This window comes from Wyeomyia smithii, chromosome 2 (assembly GCF_029784165.1).
Source record: "Wyeomyia smithii strain HCP4-BCI-WySm-NY-G18 chromosome 2, ASM2978416v1, whole genome shotgun sequence".
Taxonomy (NCBI): Eukaryota; Metazoa; Arthropoda; class Insecta; order Diptera; family Culicidae; genus Wyeomyia; species Wyeomyia smithii.
The window spans coordinates 267,368,548-267,384,146 of record NC_073695.1 but is presented as its reverse complement, the minus strand read 5'-3'; the positions used below and the strand labels follow the sequence as shown (position 1 = coordinate 267,384,146).

At 42.0% G+C, this 15,599-nt stretch overlaps 1 protein-coding gene across 2 annotated transcripts in view; it reads right to left on the bottom strand.

The window, feature by feature from the left end:
* Window positions 1-15,235, bottom strand: part of LOC129720986 (roundabout homolog 2-like) — a 58,722-nt gene extending 43,487 nt beyond the window's left edge. For both annotated transcript variants that reach the window (XM_055672988.1, XM_055672987.1), the window contains exon 1: window positions 14,016-15,235. Coding sequence is in view for 1 of the 2 variants with exons in the window: in XM_055672987.1 (XP_055528962.1) it covers window positions 14,016-14,097 (82 nt within the window). In the remaining variant the exon portion in view is untranslated. The remainder of the gene's footprint in view (window positions 1-14,015) is intronic.
* Window positions 15,236-15,599: the final 364 nt, after the last annotated feature.

The following is a 15,599-nucleotide window of genomic DNA, read 5'->3' as shown; positions in this document are numbered from 1 at the left end:
TCTGTTACCCCCTCCCCTGTTCATTCTTCAGTCCCCCCTCGCCCCAGGCTTTACCCAGACGGAGCCCAGGGCAGCTATACTGTTTATTTTCGGCCAAAGGCAGGACCGAAATCGAAAAAGGTGAACCTCTTGCAGATTTCTAAAGACCTGACGAAGGAGTACAAGGGCGTGACCGAAATTTCCAAGGTCCGGCCTAACAAGCTCCGTGTCGTGGTCGGTAACCTGAAAGAGGCCAACGATATAGCTTGCTCTGAGCTCTTCACACGCGAGTATCGCGTTTACATACCCGCACGAGACGTGGAGATCGACGGTGTCATAACCGATTCGAGTCTGTCCGTCGAGTGTATACTGCAAAGTGCCAAAGGGTGCTTTAAGAACAAAACGTGTCCCGAAGTAAAGGTGCTCGACTGCAAGCAATTGCGGTCAGCATCGATCATCGGTGGCAAAACAGTATACACTCCGTCAGACTCGTTTCGAGTTACGTTCGCCGGGTCTGCACTACCAAGCCACGTCTCGATCCACCGGGTTCGTCTCCCTGTGAGGCTCTACGTGCCCCGCGTCATGAACTGCCTGAATTGCAAGCAGTTAGGCCATACAGCCGCCTACTGCTGCAATAAGGCACGTTGTGGCAAGTGTGGGGAGTCTCATGCGGAAGATTCTTGCAGTGTTAACGCTGAAAAGTGTATTCACTGCGGAGAAAATCTGCATGAGCTCTCGACATGTGCGGTGTACATGCAGCGCAGGGATAAAATAAAACGGTCTCTCAAAGAGCGTTCAAAGCGTTCCTACGCTGACATGCTGAAGAAGACCGTTACCACTTCTCCCGTTACTTCGAACCCCTTCGATCTGTTGCCCTCTGAGGAAACCGATTCTGACGATTCACCAGCGGGAGCATCTTACGCTAATCCTGGGGAGTCTAGAAAGAGGAAAAGTGTTTCCTCTCCTAAACTTCCCAGAAAAGGTCCTAAGATTTCTCAAAGTGAAATGAAGGTTACAAACAAACCAAACAGTGCTGCGGAAAAACCGAAGCAAACTCCTCCTGGGCTGGCAAATTTAAAGTCCCAGAAGGAGTTCCCAGCACTGCCAGGAACATCTAAAACCCCAGTTGCTCCTTTTACACTCCCAGTTGATGAAACAAACTCTGGATTAGTGAAATTTTCTGACATTGTGGACTGGATTTTTGAAACTTTCAATGTACCCGATCCAATTAAAATTTTTCTTACAGCATTCCTCCCAACAGTTAGATCATTTTTGAAGCAGTTGACTGCCCAATGGCCTCTCCTTGCAGCGATTGTATCCTTCGATGCCTAATTCAACTGCGTATATGAAGGATTCTATCTCTGTCTTACAGTGGAATTGTAGAAGTATTTTACCAAAAATTGATTCGTTTAAAGTTTTGATAAATAAAAACAAATGCGATGCATTTTCCCTTTGTGAAACTTGGCTTACTTCAAATATTGATCTCAACTTCCATGATTTTAATATTATTCGCCTTGATCGAGACACCCCATATGGAGGAGTACTTTTAGGGATTAAAAAGTGCTATTCTTTCTATCGTATTAACCTCCCCTCGATTCCAGGCATCGAAGTTGTCGCATGTCAAATGACAATACAAGGTAAAGAGCTTTGTATTGCCTCAATATATATTCCCCCCAGAGCACAGGTTGGGCAACGGCTGCTCTTTGATTTAATAGAACTTCTTCCCTCGCCACGTTTGATTTTGGGAGACTTCAACTCTCATGGCGTGGCTTGGGGTTCCCCATACAATGATAACCGCTCCTCTTTAATCTATAACCTTTGCGATGACTTCGACATGACTATTTTAAACAACGGTGAAATGACACGTATCCCGAAACCTCCAGCGCGCCCAAGCGCTTTGGATCTATCCTTATGTTCGACGTCGCTACGGTTGGATTGCACATGGAAGGTAATCCTCGATCCTCACGGTAGCGACCATCTGCCTATTCTTATTTCAATTACTAACGGGTCAACTCGCATGCGACCAATTGACATTCCGTATGACCTCACACGAAATGTCGATTGGAAGTTATACGAGGAAATGATTTCAAAAGCGGTCGAGTCGATTCAACATCATTCACCACTTGAAGAATACAACCTCCTCGCGGGCTTGATTCTCGACGCCGCGTTGCAAGCCCAAACGAAGAAATATCCCGGCGTAACGATCAAAGAACGGCCTCCCACTCCGTGGTGGGACCAAGAGTGCTCCGATGTCTACACGCAAAGATCCGACGCGTTTAAGGCCTACCAGACGGGAGGTATACCTGGCGACTATTTACGGTATTCGGAGCTTGATACCAAGCTTAAAAGCTTGGCTAAAGCAAAGAAACGTGGATATTGGCGTCGGTTCGTGAACGAGACGTCGAGGGAGACATCGATGAGCACTCTTTGGAACACAGCCCGAAGAATGCGGAATCGCGTAACGGTCAACGAAAGCGAGGAGTCTTCAAGTCGGTGGATATTTGATTTTGCCAGGAAAGTATGTCCGGACTCTGTTCCTGAGCAAAACATTGTTCGCGATGCGTCTCCGGGCCACGACGCGATTGAATCACCTTTTACGATGGCAGAACTTTCAGTTGCCCTCCTGTCCTGTAACAATAACGCGCCTGGATTAGATAGAATCAAATTCAACTTGTTGAAGAATCTACCCGGCAATGCCAAGAGGCGCTTGTTGAACTTGTTCAATAAGTTCCTGGAGCAAAACATTGTACCGCAGGATTGGAGGCAAGTGAAGGTGATCGCCATCCAAAAACCAGGGAAACCAGCTTCTAATCACAACTCTTATAGGCCGATTGCAATGCTATCCTGTATCCGGAAATTGATGGAAAAAATGATACTCCGTCGTTTAGACCACTGGGTCGAATCAAATGGTCTACTATCAGAAACTCAATTTGGCTTCCGCCGTGCCAAAGGGACGAATGATTGTCTTGCGTTGCTTTCAACAGATATTCAGCTGGCGTATGCTCGTAAAGAACAAATGGCGTCTGCGTTCTTGGACATTAAGGGGGCTTTTGATTCCGTTTCTATTGACATTCTTTCGGGTAAACTTCACCGACAAGGATTTTCTCCAATTTTGAACAATTTTTTGCACAACTTGTTGTCCGAAAAGCACATGCATTTTACGCATGGCGATTTGGCAACTTTTCGCATTAGCTACATGGGTCTTCCCCAGGGCTCATGTTTAAGCCCCCTTCTTTACAACTTTTATGTAAATGACATCGACGAATGTCTGGCAAATTCATGCACGATAAGACAACTTGCAGACGACAGTGTAATCTCTGTTACAGGAGCCAAAGCTGCCGATTTGCAAGGACCATTGCAAGATACCTTGGACAATTTGTCTGCTTGGGCTTTACAGCTAGGTATCGAATTCTCTCCGGAGAAGACTGAGATAGTAGTTTTTTCTAGGAAGCATGAACCTGCTCAGCTTCAAACACAATTAATGGGTAAAACGATTTCTCAGGTTTTGGTACACAAATATCTTGGTGTCTGGTTCGACTCTAAAGGCACCTGGGGTTGTCACGTGAGGTATCTGATGAAAAAATGTCAACAAAGAGTGAATTTTCTTCGTACAATAACCGGACAATGGTGGGGAGCCCATCCAGGAGACCTTATAAGGCTTTACCAAACAACGATATTGTCTGTTATTGAATACGGGTGTTTCTGCTTCCGCTCCGCAGCAAACACACATTTGATCAAACTGGAGCGAATACAATATCGTTGTTTGCGTATCGCCTTGGGTTGCATGCAGTCGACCCATACGATGAGTTTGGAGGTTTTAGCTGGAGTACTACCATTGAAAAACCGCTTCTGGAGCCTGTCTTCTCGTATTCTAATCAAATGTGAGGTCTTGAACCGTCCCGTGATTGAAAATTTTGAAAGGTTAATCGAACTTAATTCTCAAACCCGTTTTATGACATTGTATTTCAATCACATGTCCCAAAATATTAACCCTTCTTCGAATATTCCAAATCGTGTCGACTTATCAAATACTTCTGATTCTACTGTGTTTTTCGATACATCCATGATAGAAGAAACTCGTGGAATCCCGGATCATTTACGCGTGCAGCAGATCCCTAAAATTTTTTCCAATAAATATCGAAACATCAACTGCGACAATATGTACTACACTGACGGATCACTTCTTGATGGGTCCACTGGCTTCGGTATCTTCAATAACAATTTAACCGTCTCCCATAAGCTCGATAATCCTGCTTCTGTTTACGTCGCAGAATTAGCTGCAATTCAGTACACCCTAGGGATTATCGAAAAAATGCCCACGGACCATTATTTCATCTTTACGGACAGTCTCAGTTCCATTGAGGCTCTCCGATCGATGAAAGATGTTAAGCACTCTCCGTATTTCCTGGGGAAAATACGGGAACATCTGAGTGCTTTATCCGAAAAATCTACTCAGATTACCTTAGCGTGGGTCCCTTCTCACTGCTCGATACCGGGTAATGAGAAAGCGGACTCTTTGGCTAAGGTGGGCGCAACAAACGGTGATATTTATGAAAGACCAATTGCCTTTAATGAATTTTTCGCACTTGTACGTCAGAATACGATCATCAGTTGGCAAAATGCTTGGACCAGAGGGGAATTGGGAAGGTGGTTACATTCCATAATCCCCAAAGTATCGACGAACCCGTGGTTCAAGGGGTTGGATGTAGGTCGGGATTTCATTTGCGTGATGTCCCGGCTTATGTCCAATCACTATAGATTTGACGCGCTCCTCCGTCGTGTTGGGCTCGGGGAAAGTGGTATCTGTGCCTGTGGTGAAGGTTATCACGACATAGAGCATGTGGTTTGGTCATGCCCTGTACACCGTGACGCCAGGTCTAAATTAATAGCTTCCCTGCAGGCCGAGGGTAGACAGCCGGCTGTTCCTGTTCGTGATGTCTTGGCGAGCCGTGACCTATCCTACATGTCCCTTATATACGTTTTCCTGAAATCCATCCACGCCCCAGTCTAGTCCCGTTCCCCTCCGTCTACACCCAACAAAACGACAAGAACACGTTTGAACCTTAAGCACAAAACCAGCAACCAGACCCCGCACAACAGAACCAGGACCCAAGGACTACGAGCCTCTGTCCCAACTCACGACATCGTGGCTCAGCAGAACGAATCCATACATGCCATTCGACGATTATCAGACGACCATTGAACAACAAAACACTGATTGGAAATCCCATGCTAGTTTTAAGTTAGACTTAATTTCAGCTCGTAGTCGGCAGCGAGGATAAAAAATTTGCTTTAGTTTTTAAGTCATCAGATATAATTGGCGCCGTTAAACATTAAATTGTATTTGTGCCGTGTCAAATAAATGTTATGTGAAGAAAAAAAAAAATAATAAGTTTGAATGAGAAAGGCTGAGTCTGACCGCGAGGTGGATTAATTTAGTTTTTTAAACCACTGTGCACTCGACTAAATCGAGAAGTGAAATTAAAATTACTTTTACTTCGAAAACAAAAATGGTGAAATTTGAACAAGGAGGTAAATTAGACAAATATAGAATATAGAGACAAATATAAAAGCGACTGTCCTATTTGCTGAATATTTTCGAAAAAGACCAAAGAGCAAAGTTGATAGCACTCGCGAATCAAGAAAAAATCTAAAGCCAGAAGGAATCAGTGAAAATTCGATTGAGACATTAAGAAATAACTACCTGAAAAAGAAAAATTTAAAAAAAATATTTTTAATTATCAATTATTAATGAATCTGGTTTCCAGAGGAAGGCGCAGTGCATCCTAAAATCTCTTCATGTCAAATTTGGTTCCCTTTGCTTGATTGAATCTAGAGTTGAAATTTTTGTAGCAATCGATTGGAAAATTAACTAGTTTCATGTCCAAAAAAACTATTGTGCCATTGATAAATGTCGAGCCGTGTTTTGAGCGCAAAGTTTAACCTATTGAAGTTGAAAACAAGGTTAAATACCATCCAATTTATCCAGGGAAATTTCGGAGGTCTGTGTGTCATCTAGAGGATAGAAAACTTCTCCAGACCTCATTTTGAAGTGCCCGATTGCAACTTTCTAGTAAGACGTCATCCACAAATTACGTAAGAACTTTTTTTTTGAATTTGGACCCCCTCATAATAAGGCATCTTAAGGTTTCAACATCTCTCTTCTCCCCTCCCCCTCCCACAATATTTGTAAGTTTTTTTTTTCAAGGAATAGATTGAAATTAAAAACATGTTCAGTTTTATATTACACAAATCCGTAGATAATAAAATACAGAACAAGTTAACCAATTCAGTTTATATCATGTAAACAAACTAAAGTACATATTCATTCAGGTGAGGCGGATTCGCTGCTCATCTGTTGAAAATCATAGTGAGATATTTTTGATGTCATGATGTTTGAACACTCCGGAATCGAGATGATGCCCAGAGACCAGAAATCGACTTTAGGCGCTATTTTGAAATCCCAGCTGCGGACTTCTGGTTTCCGGAAATGATCAAGTACCACCCAATATAGATATTTCCGTAATCATGGTGATACCCAGAGGCCCAAAATGGAGTGGTTCAGAATTTCTGGTTTCTGGAAAACAGCCAAAAATGGTCATTACGGAAACGAGATAATGCTCAGAGACCAAAACATCATTTGGTCAGACATCATTTTGTAATCCAAGACGGTTACTTTAAAAATGGCCAAATGTCACCTAATGTGAGTATTTCCGAAATCGGGATTATATCCAGATGTCGGAACTAGATTCCAGATGACATTTTGAGGCTTTTCAGAGCAACCACCTCAAATTCAGATTTTTTTCAAGTCATGAATAGCTTGAGTCCGATAATTCCGAAATTATCACTTGCGATTATTCTTGAGTTCTTCAGATTTTTTTTTTCTAAATTTTGTTCATTTTTAACAAATATCTTAATCTATTTCTAATGTAGACTTTAGTTTAAAATGCTATTAAAACTTAAACGTTTTAAATGTTTCAAAACTTGGTGTTGATCTTCACATTTTTCCTGAAAACTTCAGTATTGTCTTACAACAAAATCAAACCTTTCTGAGCTACAATACTTTAACTAAAGTATGTGCTAATCAGTGTTGTTAGTGTCACTCATAAACAGCATGCAACACCTCAAAAGAGGTTTTCGTTGCTGCTGATATCATACACTGGAGAATTCTACATTCAAGCTATTCCGCGTTCTTTCTCGCTGTCTTCCTTGCTCGCATTTGCTCCCGGGATCATTTCTCTTTTACTAGCGTGTAGTTCCCCTCTCGCGAGTACAACCAGCCGAGTACCATTGTCTCAAGATGCATTACGATAGTTGCGGAGGGACAAAAAAATATTTGAAACAGCGTAATGGACTACTTCGGTAGCGGTTTGCTTCGGCTGGTTTTGCATTAGACTGCAATAAAAAAAACTTATCAAAGCAGCCCGATACCCTAAACGTTCCAGTATGCGATACTTTACAAATTCTCCCCCACGTTCGGCTGTCGGTGCACGAAGCAAAACCGGGTAGATGAAGAAGCATTATCGTTTTCGTTTTCGAGCACGTTTTCTCAGGCACTAGTAGTCGAGCTATTTTAGTCGAGTACTCCTACTCGCAAGCAGGAACTTGCGTACTCTTTTACAGTCGCTGAGTAGCAGTACAAAAGAGTTTTTGCGTGTCGGTGCGCGCATGCTGCTACTCAGGGGAATGCATGAAGAGAAAAGAGTATCTCGAAAGCGTGTGTGCAAGGGACTTGAGATGCGTAGCATAGGTCTCGTTCTCAAGCAGAAAGGAAGAGAAAGGTTTTGCTTTTCGTTCGCTTTGCAACGCTGGTGCTAATACCTTTTCAAAAAAAAAAATTCTCTTGACTTAAAAAATGTCTCTTGTGGAACATACTCAGTTTTTTATATCAACATGTAGTTATGCGAAGTGTCAGTCGAATAAAAAAAGTTCGATTCAAATTTTGCATTTTCTCAAGTCATCCTAGTTGCAAACTATTTTTACATTGTTTGTCAATTTATCATTTCCATTGCTTTATCAACTTCAATGCTTATGGATGCATTTCTTTGCAGCTGATTTTTTTTACTAGTTTGTCAGTTTTTCTCATTTTTATTTTTTTTTCCAGTTGCGATGTTCATAATAATTTCCTCGAATGTTTCTTATTCTTATACAATCATATTATTATTAAACTATAAATAACTCTGTGTGGCGGCCAATTTCAAGTTAAGTTGAGAAATTGCGTGAAAAGTCTAAAGTTGGTACAAATCTGTAAATCTTTGAAAAATTATGTCCCCTTTCCAAAACTGCTAAAATATTGAAAATCGGTCATGAAATGATTGAGTTAAAAAATGTATGCGCTGAAGTCCAAAACCGTATTTTGACCATAACTTCAAATTTTGGGGGTGTTTGGAAAATTTCTAGTATGAGCGAATGTTACACTCAACAAGACCTACAACCTACACTAGGTCACTTAAGCAGTTCTTGCATTTTTTCTCCATTTGTAGCACCGTGAAATAATTGTGCGATAAAAACCAAAAATTCTGGTTTTCATAAAAAATATATAACTCAAAAACTGCTAAAATATTGAAAATCGGTGCAGAAATGACTGAGTTAAAAATAGTTGAATGCACTGAGGTCCAAAAAACAGTATTTTGACCATAACTTCAGATTTTGGGGGTGTTTGGAAAAATTTTAGTATGAACGAATGTTACACTCAACAAGGCCTACAACCTACACTAGGTCACTTCAGAAGTTCTAAATCGCTGTATCACAGTTTAATTAATCCATTACAAACCATTACAATAACCCCAAATAAAAAAAATCCATTATTCAACAAATTGATTTTTTTCAGTAATTTTAAGACGTTTGGTATAATTTGGTACAACTGTAGGTGATTATGATTCATCTAATTTTAATAGGTTTTTTTCATGTTCTGAGCCGTCTCTGCTGTTTTGAAATTTTTTTCTACCCTCAATTGTGCTGATATTATCATCTATTAGTTATTAGTTTATTCCTTAATATTTTATTATTTGATCACTTTTTATACCCCTTTAACCCCCCCCCCCTCCCGTGGTCTTTCGTGGTGTTTTGGCGAACCCCCTCCCCTCCTTGCGACTTAAACCACGTGGTCTTTTTATTCGTCAAGTGCCAAAAATTCGCTTAATTTTTTTACATTTCTATTATTAAACTTTCAGTACATTCTATATTTCTAAAATGCAAAAACTTCATTCTTGACTTGGTGGTAACAATAAATTATAAGTCGGGAAAAAAGACCATTGTATTTTGGAAAAGGTCGAATGGCTTTTCAAGTTATTAAACACCCAATGTCAAATTTTTTTCAAAACATTGGATGATTATTAAAATCATTGATCAATATTTCATCAATTTCTGTTTTATCAATTGTTTTTAGGGTATTTTTGAAATGCATTGTTGTTTTTTTTCTTTCTTCATCTATAGTTTATTTGACACGGCCAATTATATCTGGTAGCTTACTTTCTAAAGTATCTTAATAACTAAGAGCAAATTTTTTATCCTCGCTGCCGACTACGAGCTGAAACTAAATCTAACTTAAAGCTAGAATATTTTGCATTAAAAGCACAGGTTTGCTGTTTGATGGTTTTCATTGCCATAGGTAAGCAGCATATTAAATTTGTTCCGCTGCTGGGCCAAGATATTACGGACTGGCATATTGGGCCTTGAGAGTATCGTGCGGGTCTGATTGCTGTTTCCGGATCCGGGGTCTTAACGTGTTCTTGTCGTTTGGTTGGATGTAGACGGAAGGGGATAGGACTCAACTGGGGCGTGGATGGATTTCAGGAAAACGTATATAAGGGACATGTAGGATAGGTCACGGCTCGCCAAGACATCACGAACAGGAACAGCCGGCTGCCTACCTTCGGCCTGCAGGGAAGCTATTTATCTAGACCTGGCGTCACGGTGTACAGGGCATGACCAAACAACGTGCTCTATGTCGTGATAACCTTCACCACAGGCACAGATACCACTCTCCCCGAGCCCAACACGACGGAGATGCGCGTCAAATCTATAGTGATTGGACATAAGCCGGGACATCACGCAAATGAAATCCCGACCTACATCCAACCCCTTGAACCACGGGTTCGTCGAAACCTTGGGGATTATGGAATATAACCACCTTCCCAGTTCCCCCTTGGTCCAAGAATTTTGCCAACTGATGATCGTATTCTGACGTACAAATGCGAAAAATTCATTAAAGGCAATTGGTCTTTCATAAATATCACCATTTGTTGCGCCCACCTTAGCCAAAGAGTCCGCTTTCTCATTACCCGGTATCGAGCAGTGAGAAGGGACCCACGCTAAGGTAATCTGAGTAGATTTTTCGGATAAAGCACTCAGATGTTCCCGTATTTTCCCCAGGAAATACGGAGAGTGCTTAACATCTTTCATCGATCGGAGAGCCTCAATGGAACTGAGACTGTCCGTAAAGATGAGATAATGGTCCGTGGGCATTTTTTCGATAATCCCTAGGGTGTACTGAATTGCAGCTAATTCTGCGACGTAAACAGAAGCAGGATTATCGAGCTTATGGGAGACGGTTAAATTGTTATTGAAGATACCGAAGCCAGTGGACCCATCAAGAAGTGATCCGTCAGTGTAGTACATATTGTCGCAGTTGATGTTTCGATATTTATTGGAAAAAATTTTAGGGATCTGCTGCACGCGTAAATGATCCGGGATTCCACGAGTTTCTTCTATCATGGATGTATCGAAAAACACAGTAGAATCAGAAGTATTTGATAAGTCGACACGATTTGGAATATTCGAAGAAGGGTTAATATTTTGGGACATGTGATTGAAATACAATGTCATAAAACGGGTTTGAGAATTAAGTTCGATTAACCTTTCAAAATTTTCAATCACGGGACGGTTCAAGACCTCACATTTGATTAGAAACGAGAATACAGGCTCCAGAAGCGGGTTTTCAATGGTAGTACTCCAGCTTAGATCTCCAAACTCATCGTATGGGTCGATTGCATGCAACCCAAGGCGATACGCAAACAACGATATTGTATTCGCTCCAGTTTGATCAAATGTGTGTTTGCTGCGGAGCGGAAGCAGAAACACCCGTACTAAATGACAGACAATATCGTTGTTTGGTAAAGCCTTATAAGGTCTCCTGGGTGGGCTCCCCACCATTGTCCGGTTATTGTACGAAGAAAATTCACTTTTTGTTGACATTTTTTCATCAGATACCTCACGTGACAACCCCAAATGCCTTTGGAGTCGAACCAGACACCAAGATATTTGTGTACCAAAACCTTTGAAATCGTTTTACCCATTAATTGTGTTTGAAGCTAAGCAGGTTCATGCTTCCTAGAAAAAACTACTATCTCAGTCTTCTCCGGAGAGAATTCGATACCTAGCTGTAAAGCCCAAGCAGACAAATTGTCCAAGGTATCTTGCAATGGTCCTTGCAAATCAGCAGCTTTGGCTCCTGTAACAGAGATTACACTGTCGTCTGCAAGTTGTCTTATCGTGCATGAGTTTGCCAGACATTCGTCGATGTCATTTACATAAAAGTTGTAAAGAAGGGGGCTTAAACATGAGCCCTGGGGAAGACCCATGTAGCTAATGCGAAAAGTTGCCAAATCGCCGTGCGTAAAATGCATGTGCTTTTCGGACAACAAATTGTGCAAAAAATTGTTCAAAATTGGAGATAATCCTTGTCGGTGAAGTTTACCCGAAAGAATGTCAATAGAAACGAAATCAAAAGCCCCCTTAATGTCCAAGAACGCAGACGCCATTTGTTCTTTGCGAGCATACGCCAGCTGAATATCTGTTGAAAGCAACGCAAGACAATCATTCGTCCCTTTGGCACGGCGGAAGCCAAATTGAGTATCTGATAGTAGACCATTTGATTCGACCCAATGGTCTAAACGACGGAGTATCATTTTTTCCATCAATTTCCGGATACAGGATAGCATTGCAATCGGCCTATAAGAGTTGTGATCAGAAGCTGGTTTCCCTGGTTTTTGGATGGCGATCACCTTCACTTGCCTCCAATCCTGCGGTACAATGTTTTGCTCCAGGAACTTATTGAACAAGTTCAACAAGCGCCTCTTGGCATTGCCGGGTAGATTCTTCAACAAGTTGAATTTGATTCTATCTAACCCAGGCGCGTTATTTTTACAGGACAGGAGGGCAACTGAAAATTCTGCCATCGTAAAAGGTGATTCTATCGCGTCGTGGCCCGGAGACGCATCGCGAACAATGTTTTGCTCAGGAACAGAGTCCGGACATACTTTCCTGGCAAAATCAAATATCCACCGACTTGAAGACTCCTCGCTTTCGTTGACCGTTACGCGATTCCGCATTCTTCGGGCTGTGTTCCAAAGAGTGCTCATCGATGTCTCCCTCGACGTCTCGTTCACGAACCGACGCCAATATCCGCGTTTCTTTGCTTTAGCCAAACTTTTAAGCTTGGTATTAAGCTCCGAATACCGTAAATAGTCGCCAGGTATACCTCCCTCCTGGTAGGCCTTAAACGAGTCGGATCTTTGCGTGTAGACATCGGAGCACTCTTGGTCCCACCACGGAGTGGGAGGCCGTTCTTTGATCGTTACGCCGGGATATTTCTTCATTTGGGCTTGCAACGCGGCGTCGAGAATCAAGCCCGCGAGGAGGTTGTATTCTTCAAGTGGTGGATGATGTTGAATCGACTCGACCGCTTTTGAAATCATTTCCTCGTATAACTTCCAATCGAAATTCCGTGTGAGGTCATACGGAATGTCAATTGGTCGCATGCGAGTCGACCCGTTATTAATTGAAATAAGAATAGGCAAATGGTCGCTACCGTGAGGATCAAGGATTACCTTCCATGTGCAATCCAACCGTAGCGACGTCGAACATAAGGATAGATCCAAAGCGCTTGGGCGCGCTGGAGGTTTCGGGATACGTGTCATTTCACCGTTGTTTAAAATAGTCATGTCGAAGTCATCGCAAAGGTTATAGATTAAAGAGGAGCGGTTATCATTGTATGGGGAACCCCAAACCACGCCATGAGAGTTGAAGTCTCCCAAAATCAAACGTGGCGAGGGAAGAAGTTCTATTAAATCAAAGAGCAGCCGTTGTCCAACCTGTGCTCTGGGAGGAATAAATGCATTGTTGTTGTTGTTTTATTTATTTGTGGATTAGTTGTCTGCTTATATTACAATTTTATTTTCCACAACTGTTTTGTTTATAAAAAGGCGGATTGTGAGTATTTGCGCAGGTATTGAATTTTGATCCAAGGTATGTTGAAGGGTTTATTCCATGTTGTTCTTTCATGATGTTTTTTTGCACAACCTTTAACAAGTTTGACTAATTTTATGTTCGGTTTCGGCATTTTATTTGAGATTCATTTTACAACCACAGCTAGCCACTGATTAAATGTCGATGCAGAGATAGCGCGGTGAAAATATCAATTGTTACTTCAAAGCTATCGAAGTTCCGACAAAGTGGCACTTTAGCAAATCAAAATGAAATTATCTACGTGGCAATAAGCCATTCTCATCACGACGGATTGTCACGCTTCAGTAGAATACAATCAAATCGGATATAAATATCCAAAGCCCCCTAAAATTTCGATTCGTTTTAAATTTGCACCTCATTTGCGGCCACATAATGGGCTCATCCCAAAAGCATGTTTTCAGCCTGCCTTCAAAAGGCCTCTTTCTGACTAATTGCTCTTTCTTTATTAGTCCCTAAAATTGTCTCGCTCGACAAATCTTTTGTCACGGCTTTCCGCTCTCAACGTTTTTTTTTTGTTTTGTCACACATTTTCAAAGCACCGATAAAATATCGATTTTCGGCTAGCGACTGTGAAGCTGTGCTGCTGCACGGTTCATCTTTTCATTTCCCCTGTGGATCCCGACGGTCGGTGGTGGCTTCAAACCTTATGTGTGGAAGCCTGAATAGACCAGGCGAAGAGTTATGAATGAAACGCCAGCCCTGGCTGGAACAGTGGCAATTGTGCAGAAGGACGGACGACTTTCAAAGCATTAGGAGTAGTTGCTGCCAGTACGCGGGCATATATTTACCTTCAACTGGATTATATAAACCGACGAGGATAATCGTGCTGAACAAAGCAGACACCAGCAGGCTCCTCGAACATTGATCCATATTTTCCGCTTGTTTCGTTTTCGTGTTCTGTTCTATGCTGGGCCGAGATATTCTTTGATGTGTAAATTATTCCACTTTTTCCCTCTTCGCTTTGATCACGAGGTTTAAATGCACGGTTTTCTTCTTTATTTTTTTATATCTTCTCTTTTACTGTGATTTGTTTTCACTTCAGATATGGAGGATACACTATTTGTGTATGCTTTTTTTTTTCTTTTTTCTTCTTCGAATCACGCGTGGGCGTGAAAGGGGAACAGCAAGCTTGAAACTGATGTTGCCACTTCTATTTCACGATGATCACATTTTTACCGCTAACGGGGATTTTGTTTAGAGTTGAAAATACACGTCCAACAAAGCGCCACTTGGAAAATTTGAGTAACTGATCGATAGAAACGCCCGGAAAATAGTCGCACATCACACACAATGGAAGAAGAGAGCCAGGGGCTCCAACGAGGGCGAGGAGGCGCCTTTGCACACTACTGGAGTGGAGATAGAGTAGCACACACGAAGGGTAAATCCAGCAAATGGACAGACGGCCGAAATGAGGCAACTCTTCTCATTAGGCAAGGGGGATGAATCCTCTTTTCCTCGGCGTGCATGTGATGAAAATTTGATTTTCATTCGTACGACGTCGTTTCGAAAGTTTTTCACTCATTTCACTTGCAATATGGGAAAACTTGACGAACTCTAGCAGTGACACGCAGCGTTTGACAGAGGAAACAAAAACTATCGAATGAAAAGACACCCCAGCAATATGCTTTTAGCTTTCATTGCTGCTATCGAACAACATTAGTTGTTTTTTCACATCACACATCACCCTTCACACGTTCCCTACCAACTTCACTTTTTACCCCCCGTCCCAGTTGAATGTGTGCGCGATCAAAAATGAAGTTTTCCAATTCTGAATTTTCCTTGTCCGAAAAAGTTCACTTTTCTTCCGCGGTCGCGGCCACCCGGAACTAACTTCAATCGGTTTCGGTTTCCGTACACTCGTGGTCACGCTTTGAACCACTTTTCAGGTTCCCATTCGACGGCGAAAAAGTGAAAATTCATTTCTTCAAGAAAACACTCCCCAAAACACAATATGTACACTCTTTTTCGCAGTCGAATTTGTTCTACGGCCAGAACGCAGCACGGCAGCACAGTCCACGAGAAAGGGTGTTGTCATGTGTGTGCGTGTATGTTCGAGCGCTGCGGTGCGAGTGTGTTTGTTTTTTTTTTCTCGACTCTATGTTGATGCGACTGGCAGTAGCATAAATAGCAGGTAGAGACACCATCCTGCAACATAGTATGCACACAGCATACGAAATGGGTGTGTTTGTACGGGTGGATTTGTCATATTGTTGTCAACCGGAGGTTCGAGGATGTCAACAAGCGGTAGATTTTGAACCAAACTTGTGGAATCCTATGAGTTTAGCTGGGGAAAGAAGAGCAAGATGGCAGCTTTGAAACCAGTTGTCATAGCTAGCGATGACGAGGGAGTTGTACCAAAACCGAGCATATTC